The sequence below is a fragment of the Lepus europaeus genome, chromosome 4, assembly GCF_033115175.1.
Source record: "Lepus europaeus isolate LE1 chromosome 4, mLepTim1.pri, whole genome shotgun sequence".
NCBI classification, from domain to species: Eukaryota; Metazoa; Chordata; class Mammalia; order Lagomorpha; family Leporidae; genus Lepus; species Lepus europaeus.
The window spans coordinates 123,165,459-123,176,529 of record NC_084830.1 but is presented as its reverse complement, the minus strand read 5'-3'; the positions used below and the strand labels follow the sequence as shown (position 1 = coordinate 123,176,529).

At 52.0% G+C, this 11,071-nt stretch overlaps 1 protein-coding gene across 1 annotated transcript in view; it reads right to left on the bottom strand.

Moving 5' to 3' along the window:
• Positions 1-3,254: 3,254 nt before the first annotated feature.
• ADAM19 (ADAM metallopeptidase domain 19) overlaps positions 3,255-11,071 on the bottom strand; it is a 91,159-nt gene continuing 83,342 nt past the window's right edge. Inside the window, exons 22-23 of the mRNA XM_062188765.1 lie at positions 7,273-7,425; positions 3,255-6,573 (exon numbers count right to left, since the gene is read on the bottom strand). Coding sequence (XP_062044749.1) covers positions 6,520-6,573; positions 7,273-7,425 — 207 coding nt within the window. The 3' untranslated portion in view covers positions 3,255-6,519. The remainder of the gene's footprint in view (positions 6,574-7,272; positions 7,426-11,071) is intronic.

Here is an 11,071-nt window from a genome sequence, read left to right as displayed (position 1 = left end):
TTACTTAAGAAGAAAGGTCTATTTTGGCTCACGGTTTTGGAGGTTCACCGTCCAGGATGGGGCCAGCCCCATTGGTTGAGATGTCCGTTAAGAGAGGTGGGTGGCATCTGAGGCACAGCCCTTGCAGACCAACGATCACACTGCAAACCAGGAAGCAGAGTGGAAGCCAGGCCTGCCTCTCAGGCTTTTATAATCAACCCTCTCAAGGGCACACCCCCAGTGACCTCCGGCTCTTCGCTCCCCCCACCCCACGAAAATCAACCCTCTTGGTGCCATGAACTCTTGACTCGGGAGCGACATCCTGTTCATGCCATAGCAAGCTTTCTTGAACATGCGGCAATTAAATACATTCCTCTAGTGCCAGGAGATCAACCGCGATTCCTGGAAGAGCATGGCTGCCAAGAACGAGCCTCGGGGTCTTTCATAGGTGCACCTGCGCTAGAGTGGGAACAGTTGTTTACGGAATATGGCCTGTTGAAGACAACTAACACCTGAGCCCTTACCAGGCACAGGCATGGTGAATTCACTCTAATTCCTTACTGCTTCCCAAGACTGATATATTTTTAAGCCCCATTTTATAGAGGAAAGGGACCCAGACAGCTTAGATAATTACCCAAGGTCACACAGCCAGGAAGAGTCAAATTCGATGTCTGGATAGAGTTCATAGTCCTAAACCCTAGGCACAGCGTGTCTCCAAAGGACTAGACTTGTCCACAGTTGCCTTATCTGATACTGCTTTGTTCATTTTTATTTTCCTGTGTTGTTTCCCAACTGGATATATGCTTCATGAGAGTTGGTCTCGATTTATTATTTATCTGAGTGTCCCACATATAGTTGATACTCAAGAAATCTGTTGAATGAATGAACAATATCATTCTAAGCAGTCTTCCTTGCCCAAACTCTCCTGAGTACATGATTTCAACACAAGGCTGATCATAACGCAAACTTTTAACTATGAGGGGCTGAAAAGTACAATCAGGTGTCAAAGACTCCTTTCCAGGGTTTTTGTGAAGATTCAATGAGCCAAGGCGTATAAAGAAAAGGAGCATGCAGCGCTTCGCCTGTGTTAAGTGCTCAGCAAATGTTACTTCCTATCATGGTTATTATTCCATTTTTCTAAGAGAAACTCTAAATTGAGGATCAAATGGGAGAGTGAACATGAGAATCTTTTGTGGACACCCAGCTCCTAGCTGTACCCATCTCCCAAGCCCAAGAGATCTTGGGCAAGTCTCTCCCTAGGAAGAGTGGATAAACAGAATGTCTCCGCTGTCCTCTAGCCCAGTAGGAGAGAATGAGAAGAAATGTATCATGTGGGCAAGCATTGCAGCATAGTGAGCTAAGCTGCCGTCTATAATGCTGTCATCCCATATTGACGCATCGATTTAAGTTCTAAGTGCTCCACTTCCAATCCAACTCCCTGCTAATGTGCCTGGGAAAGCATAGAAGGATGGCCAAAATGTTTGGGCCCCTTCATCCATGTGGGAGATCCAGATGGAGCTCCTGGCTCCTGCCTTTGGCCTGGGCCAGCCCTAGTCACTGTGGTCTTCTGGGGAATGAACCAGCAGATGGAAGATCGATCTCTCTCTCTCTCTCTCTCTCTCTCCCTTTTTGTCACTCCTCCTTTAAAATAAATACTTATTCTTCTTTAAATTATTTATTTATTTGACAGAGTTAGAGAGGAGAGACAGAGAGCTAGATCTTCCATCTGCTTATTCACTTCCTAGATGGCTACAATGACCATGTCTAGCCCAGGCTGAAGGCAGGAGCCAGGAACTCAGTCCAGGGCTCTCACAGATGTAGCAGGGGTCCAAGCACTTGGTCTATCCTCCACTGCCTTCCGAAGCACAGTAGCAGGGAGCTGGATTGGAAGTGGAGGAGCCAGGACAGGAACAAGCACCCATATGGGATGGTGGATTTGCAGGCAACAACTTAACCCACAATGCCACAATATCAGGCCCAAATAAATACTTCTTTTAGAAATTCAGGGCTAGTGTTGTGGCATAGTAGGTTAAGCTGCCACCTGCATGCAACTCCAGCATCACATATGGGTGCCAATTCAAGTTCTCATTGCTCCACTTCCAATCCAGTTCCCCACAAATGTGGAGGATGAGTGGAGGATGCCTCAAGTCCTTGGGCCCCTGCCACCCACTTGGGAGACCCAGAAAAAGGTCCTGGCTCCTTGCTTTGGTTTGGCCCAGCCCTGGCCATTGTGGCCATCTGGGGAGTGAACCAGCAGATGGACAATCTGCCTGTCTCTCCCTCCCTCTCTCTCTGTAACTCTGCCTTTCAATTAAATAAAATAAATCTTTTTTTTTTTTTTTAAATCCACACCAGAGAATCCTAGGATCCTTAGATTTAACCATCTAAGACATAATTTAACTAGACCCAACTAGACCAGGGGCAGGTGTTTGGTGCAGCAAGTAAGCTGTCTACATCCCATTTTGGAGTGCTTAGATTAGAGTCCCACTTCCACTTCTCATCCAGCTTCCTACTAATGTGTACCCTAAGAGGCAGCAGTTGATGGCTCAAGTAGTTGGGTTCCTACTCACCCACATGGGAGACCTGCATAGTGTTCTGGGCTCCTGGCTTAAGCCTGGCCCAGTCCCAACACTTGTGGACATTTGGGATGGAACGTAATATGCTCATTCTCTGTCACTCTGCCTTACAAATTAAATTAAAACTAAACACAAACAGCCTAAAACAGCCAGTGTCCAGGAGCAAAGACAAACAGCCCCCTCTACTGGTCATAGGGAAAACGCACAGCTTTGCTATGGCTCAAGGTCTCCCACAATGACCTTGCAGGCTGGACTGATGGATGTTGTGGGAACTCTTCTGGGGGAGTCCACATGTCAAGGGCCCTATCCAGTCTGAGCGGTGGGACATTAAAAAAAAAAAAAAAAAAAACACAGTGCAGGTATTCACCTAGCAATTAAGCTGCTTGTTGCCACACTGACATCTATAGGTGCCTCGGAGTACCTGGGTTTGAGTCCAGGCTCTGCTCCCAATTCCAGCTTCCTGCTAATGTGGACCCTGGGAGGCAGTGATCATGGCTCAAGTAGTTGAGTTCCTGCCACCCACATGGCAGCCCTGGAATTGGTTCCCAACTTGTGCCTGGTGGGCACTGGGGAAGTGAGACAGCAGATGAGACTGAGTTTTGTTTGTCTCTGCCTTTCAAGTCCATGAATAATATTGCAACAACAGACACACACACACAGCATTGCCAAACCAGATAACATTCCAAATGACAAACAATTCATTTTAATTAAATACAAACAAGGAAAAAAGGCACCATGGCCCATTCAAGTATTTTGCATAGATGTACAAATATTGTAAACAATTAATAGGTGGACAAGAGAGAAAAGGATCTGTTTTCCGTGAACAATCTCCTAAATAAAAATAAAATTCACATTGCCCTGGATCCCAGACACACAGGTACACACACTGGAAGGTTTGAGGGGATGCACGGAGGGCGGCTCTAGGGGTGCTGGGCTCGCGTTCTGCAGAGCCTTACCTTAGCAGGTCTCCTTGGTACAAGGGCACCCTTCCGCTTAGCATTTCCCTGGCTTGCAAGGGCATCCAGCGAGCCATTGTACATGCTTTTCACACAATTACTGACTTGAGAACTGGGCCCCAACTTTGAAATTGCAAGTCTTGCATACCCTCTGTCAAATAAGAATTAGGTCATGGCTGGGGGTGGGGTCTTTACTCAAAAGGATCATCACATGAGGCAGTAAGGGGCTGCAGGCATGGGGGAAGAGGCTAGCTCCTCCCTGCTCGCCACACCAGGAGGAAGGGGTACCACCTCCCCTGTGGCTTACAGTTCAGAGGTGGATCCAGGGCTCTTAAGAACATCCCAGGGTTGTAAACCTGGCAGGAGGCTAGTGTGGCTTTTAAAAATATTGTTTACACATCTCCATCTGGGCGAAAGTGCCAGTTAACTCACAGACCTGGGCTCCCAGCTTCGCTCCTCCCCACAAGACCCTGGGCTTTGCCCCTCCCTGAGCCTGGACCACTGACACCCCCTTCCCAGTCCTCATGCAGCCTCCCGAAAAAGGTGGCCCAGCCGTCCCTGCGCGCCGCTCTGTCCTGCCTGCCTGGGCGGTGAGGCACTTGCACATCTCAGCTGGGTGGGTCTGAGCACTCTCCTGGCTCCAACAGCCCCGGATTCCCTTGAGAATGCAGTCTGTTCTTCCATAAGTGTGGATTTTAGGGAGTGGGGTATTTGCCACCCCAAAGAAGCACACTGGGTGCTGGAGGGAAAGTGGGTGTGTGAAGGTGGGCCTTCCTCTGGGGCGGCCTCGCTGGCCTGTTGAGCAGAACCAGGACTGAACTGGGAACCAGAACCGGCTTCTTTTGGTTTCTACCAAACTCAAAAAAACTCCACCATCTTCCAGTTCACAGTACGATTTTAAGGGCTGGAGGTGGCACTATAATACTGAAAACAGAAACAAAACAAAAAGCAACAACCTTTCTGGCTAGTTCCAGCAAGCGTGGCTTTCGGAAAGGCTCATGCAGTCACTCCAAGGCCACCCACCTCCTGGGGTGAGGTGAAGGCTCGGGGAGCCACAGGAGGGTCTAGGGTGCATTTTCTCCCATTTGCTTATCTTGGGGGGGGGGGCGGCATCTTCACCTTTCCTGTCCTGGGCCCCATCATGCAGCAGGGGTACTTGGTATGGCACATTGGCCTGGGCTGCCTTGCGATTCAATGCAGCACAAGGAAGGCAGGGAAGTGGGTGTGGGGTCCAGGAGGGCCAGGCCAGGACGAGCTGAGTGAGCATCCCAGCCACCCTGAGCAAAGGGCAACTCATTTTCCTGAGAGCGTTCCACCCTCCTTTCCCATGTTGGTTCGCAGGAGCACATCTCCATTCTCCCACTTGTCTACCAACTCCCGATGAAGCACCTACTGTGTGTTGAGAACCATCAGGAGGCCCTGGAGTGGTGGTGGGGAGTGAAGAGCTCGGCCTCCACCTCCTCCAGGAGGTAAGCAAGAGCAAACACAGCTGCCCAGTGCAGGAGGTGGGAGACCCTCTGCAGTGAGAGTCAGCAGTGAGACCCTCCGAGAGCAAGCCAGCACCTCTCCCAGGACATCTCCAGCAGCTTGGGGAGAGCGGTCCTGTCCAGCAGAGCACCATGCGGCCCTTCTTCCTGGCCCCTCGGAGGACACCAGCCCCAGGGAGTGCAGTCCCCCACCCTGTTCTTTCTGGGAGGCTCAGGAAGGACAGGGGCCAGAAGGGCAGAACAAAGAGCAGCGAAGGATGAGACACCTGGCCGGGAGGGAGAGCAGGAGCCGGGCTCAGACTGTTGCAGGGGCCCTAGCCAGCTCCCTTCATTGTAAACATGCCTGCTCTCTGCTCAGAGGGCAGGGAGTCACCTCTACTGCTGAGGAGACGCCAGGGACGGGCTGGCTCGCTTGTGCATGCTTTGTTCTCAGGGTGTCTGCCTGCTCCACTACACCTGCTGCCATTCAGGGGAGCTCATTCACTTCAGGTCGGGAAACAAGGAGGAAAACCCTTGCCCTGCTGAGTTCATACAACACAAAGAGAAATAAAGATAAGACCCCCGTGGCCATGACCCAAGTCTACTCTGGTCAACACTTGAGATCCAGTGGCCACCGCATGAGGCAGGAACCTGACGCGCAGGCCACGAGCACCGGGACACCAGGAGGCTGGGACGGCTGAGGGTGCACTCACTACAGCACCACACATTGGAAGGGGACAGCAGGAGGGGGAAGAAAGAGACAAATGCCCAGGGCACGAGGAAAGTGCAGAAGAGAACCTGAAGGGCAACCAGGACTGATTCAGAGTTGAGAGTCGAAACCTTTGGCATCACGGCTCAGAGGAGGCCCCGGCCTGGTGCTCCCCCTGCTGTCTACATCACCTGCAAATAGTACCTGTCTGAGTCGGAGTGACCCGTGTGAACAAGGGAACGTGGTGGGGGGAGACGGGGAGGGGACTTGGTTTGTCTCATGCAGCCACAGCTAGGAGCTGTCACCTTGACCAAGCTCTGGACAGGGCCACCGCAGGGGCTGGTTCCACTCTTCCTTGACCCCTCAAAGCTAGAAGGGACAAGTAAGTGCCCAGCCGCTGCATGGCCCAGGCCCTTAAAGGGCGACAGAAGCAATGGAAAGCTCTCATGCGCAGCCACCACCCCGGAACCTGGGTGCATGGGGGCTCCCAGGTCAGTCCTGGCCCGAGGAGCAGAACAGACTCCCAAGCTGGCTCAGGCTACCGGCCACCTCCATTGGCAAAGGTGGGCTGGGTGATCGGGGGCGCTTCCCCACCCGGCCCGGGCGGTTCTCGTGCACTGCACACAGCAACACTTAGAAGCCACTGGGCGGTGGTCACTCTGGGCATCCGAGGAAGCCGAGGAGGCACTGAGTCACGAGGCAGACTTCTGGAGATGTGGTGGTTCTGGGAGGCGGCAGGAGGAGGAGCCCAGAGGTGGCCACATGTGCTGCCCCTGGAAGCCTCTGTGGCCGTGGATCCTGGTGGTGTCCAGAGATTGGTCCTTTGGACAGATCTAGATTTTGGAGCTGGTCATCACCCCAGGCCTCTGCAGTCTGTATTCCGGCAACTATGGGAAGAAAGAGGAGGAGGGAGAAAGACATCAGGCCAGTGCTGACCAGTGGGACCAACGGGAGCTGTCCTCTGGCTTGGGACAGCTCAGAAGGGCGAGCAGACTGTCTGTTGGGAAGAGAGGCTTCCACGAGTTGGCTCACCCAGACTCAGTCCCGCAGCAAGAGGCTCACTGGGGGTCCCCGCCTCAAATTGACCAGTCAACCTCCGCAACGCTGCTGCACAGAGCTCCCCATGCCTCGGGGAACACATGGCTGCCAGCCAGCTTCCTCACCTGGACTCCCAAAGGTGGCACCCCCAGCACATCAGCTACTGAGAGGAGGTAACAGGAGGGGCAGTTTGCATGCAGCCTGCCCCAGGCCAGCAGTTACATAAACTGACCGCCTTGTCCTGTAAGCAACCTCATGGGGCGGTTCCTGTTGCTGAGCATTTACAGATCAGGGACTTGAGGGTGCACCTGCAGGTGCAGCTCGAAGCCACCACCGCTCATCTGCTGGCCCTCGCCTTTCCATGAAGCCCAGGCACCCAGTCATGGAGCTAAGAGCCAGTCCAGAGGTACCAGGAAACCAAGCTTTCCCTGTGGCTCTCTTGCAAGTTCAGCCTAATAAGAAGCATGACTGCTTTCTCAACTACACACTTGCCCCCCTGGGGACCCCGGTAGCTGCAGTTTGACCTCTCAAGCCTTCTGTGGACTCACCTTGGGGACAGGTGCTATCAGAGGCCGGGCCTGCTGAGAGCCAGCAGCAAGAGGCCGTGGTGTGGGGGCTGCCCCTGGCCGGGGGAGGGTCCTGCGGCCAGGCACGGGGTTTGCTGGGAGCGCCTTCTGGGGCGGCTGAGGCCTGGAGAAATCCTAGAAGGAAAACAAGGTTCCTCATTTGAAGGTCAAAGGTGCCTTCTGGAGAAAGGATGCTCCTCATATCTTATGGGTCAAAATCAGATGGAGGGAGGCAAGTAAGTACGGTCCCATTTAAAAAGCAACTATGTGGGCCAGCGCTGCGGCTCACTAGCCTAATCCTCTGCCTGCGGCACTGGTACTCCGGGTTCTAGTCCTGGTTGGGGTGCTGGATTCTGTCCTGGTTGCTCCTCTTCCAGCTCTCTGCTGTGGCCCAGGAAGGCAGTGGAGGATGGCCCAAGTGCTTGGGCCCCTGTACCCGCATGGGAGACCAGGAGGAAGCACCTGGTTTCTGGCTGCAGATCGGCGCAGCGCACCAGCCGTAGCAGCCATCTGGGGGGTGAACCAACTGAAAGGAAGACCTTTCTCTCTGTCTCTCTCTTTCACTGTGCTAACTCTGCCTGTCAGAAAAAAAAAAAAAAAAAGCAACTGTGTGTATATGTGCACATAAAGGGATTATATGCTTAGGGAAAAGCCTTTGGGAAGAGCAAGTTGGCACTAGCTGTTAAAATTGGAAATTATCATTCTCAGGTCTAATTCTTCCACTTTCAATTAATTATATCCCTTGTTAGAGAACTATCCCAAAAATGAAATTGTAAAAATGTTCTTTGCTGCCTTATTTGTGGAAGTATATGGCCAAAATATATAATCAAATTTTATAACAATAATACATAATTTGGGGGGCTGGCACTGTGGCATAGTGAGTAAAGCTGCCACCTGCAGTGATGACATCGCATATGGAATCGAGTCCTGGCTGCTCCACTTCCAATCCAGCTCTCTGCTGTGGCCTGGGAAAGCAGTAGAAGATGGCCCAAGTCCTTGGGCCACTGCACCCATATGGGAGACCTGGAAGAAGCTCCAGGCTCATGGCTTTGGATTGGTGCAACCCTAGCCATCTTGGCCATCTGGGGAATGAACCAGCAGATGGAAGACCTCTCTCTCTCTCTCTCACTGTCCACTCTGCCTGTCAAAATAAATAAATAAATAAATAAATAAATAAAATCCTTAAATATATATTTAATTGTATAACCAAAATATATAGCCAACAATTTCCATAATAGGGAAATAACATCACAAAGTGATATATAATACAGCATTTAAAAAGAATGAAGTGGGCTGATACAGATTGAAATGTGTAGGAGTCCTTCCCAAATGAAAACAAAAATGCCAGCTCAAGTACAAGCTCCAGAGGACAGTTTACATAAAACAACCATCTTGTCTCCACCCCCACCCCCACACACTGTAAACGTAACAAGAAGGCAAGAAGAATACGGATCAAACTGGTAACAGAGACTGCACTGGGATAAGGTGAGTGCGACTGCAGTCATCTAGGTGAACACTCAATTTTAAAGAAAGATTTACTTATCTAAAAGGCAAAGTAACAGAAAGAGAGGGACAGGGAGAGAGAGACACAGAGAGAGACAGTGTGTGTGCACACTTCCATCTGTTGATTCACTTCTCAAATGTCCGCAACAGCTGGGTCTGGGCCAGGCTGAAGCCAGGAGCCAGGAACCTCATCTGTGTCTCCCAAAGCAAGGGCTCAGTATTTGAGACATCAGCTGCCGCCCCTCAGGTTCATTAGCAGGAAGCTAGACCAGAAGCAGAGTAGCTGGCACTTGAACTGCTGCTCTGATATGGGATCTAAGTGTCCCAAGCAGCAGCTTAACCTGCTGTGCCACAGCGCTTGCCTTCCATTCACTTTTTGTAACGAAAGAATATATCTGTGTACTGCCTATGCAAATAAAAACTTTCAAAAATTTAAAGATTTATTTATTTGAAAGGCAGAATGACAGAGGGAGGGAGAGGCAGGTAGGAGAGAGACAGAGACAGAGAAAGAGAGAGAGAGAGAACCCATCTGCTGGTTTACTCCCCAAAGGTCTGATGATAGTCCAAGTACTTGGGCCCTGCCACCCACGTGGGAGACCCAGGTGGAGTTCCTGTTTCCTGGCTTCGATCTGGCTCAGTTCCAGTTGTGGGCATTTGAGGACTGAGCCAGCGGATGGGAAGATTGATGTCTCTTCTTTGTCGCTCAGTGGGCAAGCACCCAGAGAGGGCGGGAATGACTCAGAGAGCTGAGAAGGCAGAAAACCGAGGGCAGAAACTGAAGCTCAGAGAACAGCACAGCAGCAGATGTTTGTGACCCCAAAGCCATGACCTTCAGCCACAGCCTCCTCTGAGAGACAAGAGCTCCCTCACTTCCTAGCCCAGGACGGCTGCCAAAATGCAGGGGTTGCTGGAGGTCAGGAGAGTGAGCGTGGGGGGACCCAACAGCTGGGGGCAGATGTCAGCTTGCACTCAGGATGAGCCACTAGGGGGCTGTCACCTGGCCAGGAATCACATCAGCATGTCAGTACCGGGCCTCCCAGGACAGTGCCCTGCTATGGCCACCTTGGCCAGGACCCAGCCTGGCGCATCAGCAGCCACACGTTGCCCTCTTTCCCGGAAGCAGAAATAACCCCTGGTGCACCTTAAACCTGAAAACCTGTTGCATGGCTTTTTCCAGGGGTGCTCCATCACTCTGGCACCCCTGTGCTCCAAGCTACAGTCATCTTTCTTCAGAACAATGTGTTTGGTCAAGACCTTCTAAATGGCACACCCATCTGCCACAGAGTCAGCCTTTCATTTATTAAAGCTATTTTTAACTGACAAGTAATATCTCATTGAAGTTCCTGTGAAAAAGTGGGCAAATCCCTAAAGATACAACCCGATTCTCACAAAGTGAACATGCTGTGGAATCCCCACTCATGTCAAACATTAGGAGCTTCATAGCTCCAGAGGCATCTCAGGGCTGCACCTCAGACCAGGAGCCTCCTCCAGGGCGAATCTCATCCTGTCACAGCGACCACAGTCCCCTTCCCATCCAGACCAAAGGCCTGACCAAAGCTATGTGGCTTGGGCACTTCCGACCGCTCCTGGATCTCCAGCCTCATCTCACAGCTCTGTGGGCCCCAGGAACACAGGCCTTCGGTTTCTTCAGCCTGCAGGGCTCTCTCCCATCCAGAGCCTCCCAGCCATGTGGTTCCTGAGCCTGGTCAACTCCTGTTCCTCCTTCATGTTTCTGTGCGAATGCCACTTCTTTAGGAGCACCTTTCTGGAATGCTGACTAGGTCAAGTCCCCGGCCCTCCTGCTGCCCTAGTTACCCTGAGCACTTAGCACCTCTTGTAACTACACGTTCCCAGAGTCTCTTCTCTAGCAGGAAGTGAGTGCTGTGTGCTGTGCACAGAACAGAAACTTACACACATGTATGGGAAGAGCAGAAGAGGTTCCAACACTTCCCTTGCTACCTCTCCAGGGTGGCCCATGTCACCAGGCTGGGAGGTGGTGAAGTTGAGATTGGGCTGCAGATTAGGGGTGATGGGTGCCCCTGGGGCAGGAGGGTGTCTCGCTTTGCTGGGTGAGACCCAGCTTCGAGTCCTGGCTCCTCCTCTCACAAGCGGTGACTTCTCTCCAACCAAGTAAGGCTCAGTTACCGCAGTGACAAGTGAGGACAGCAATGACCCACTCCTTGGAATGCCATGGATGACGAAAGGGCTGGCCTGCTCTTGACCCTGCAGGCCCCCCTTGAAGCAGCGCCTCCCACTGCCTGCCTTTGAAAACAGCCCT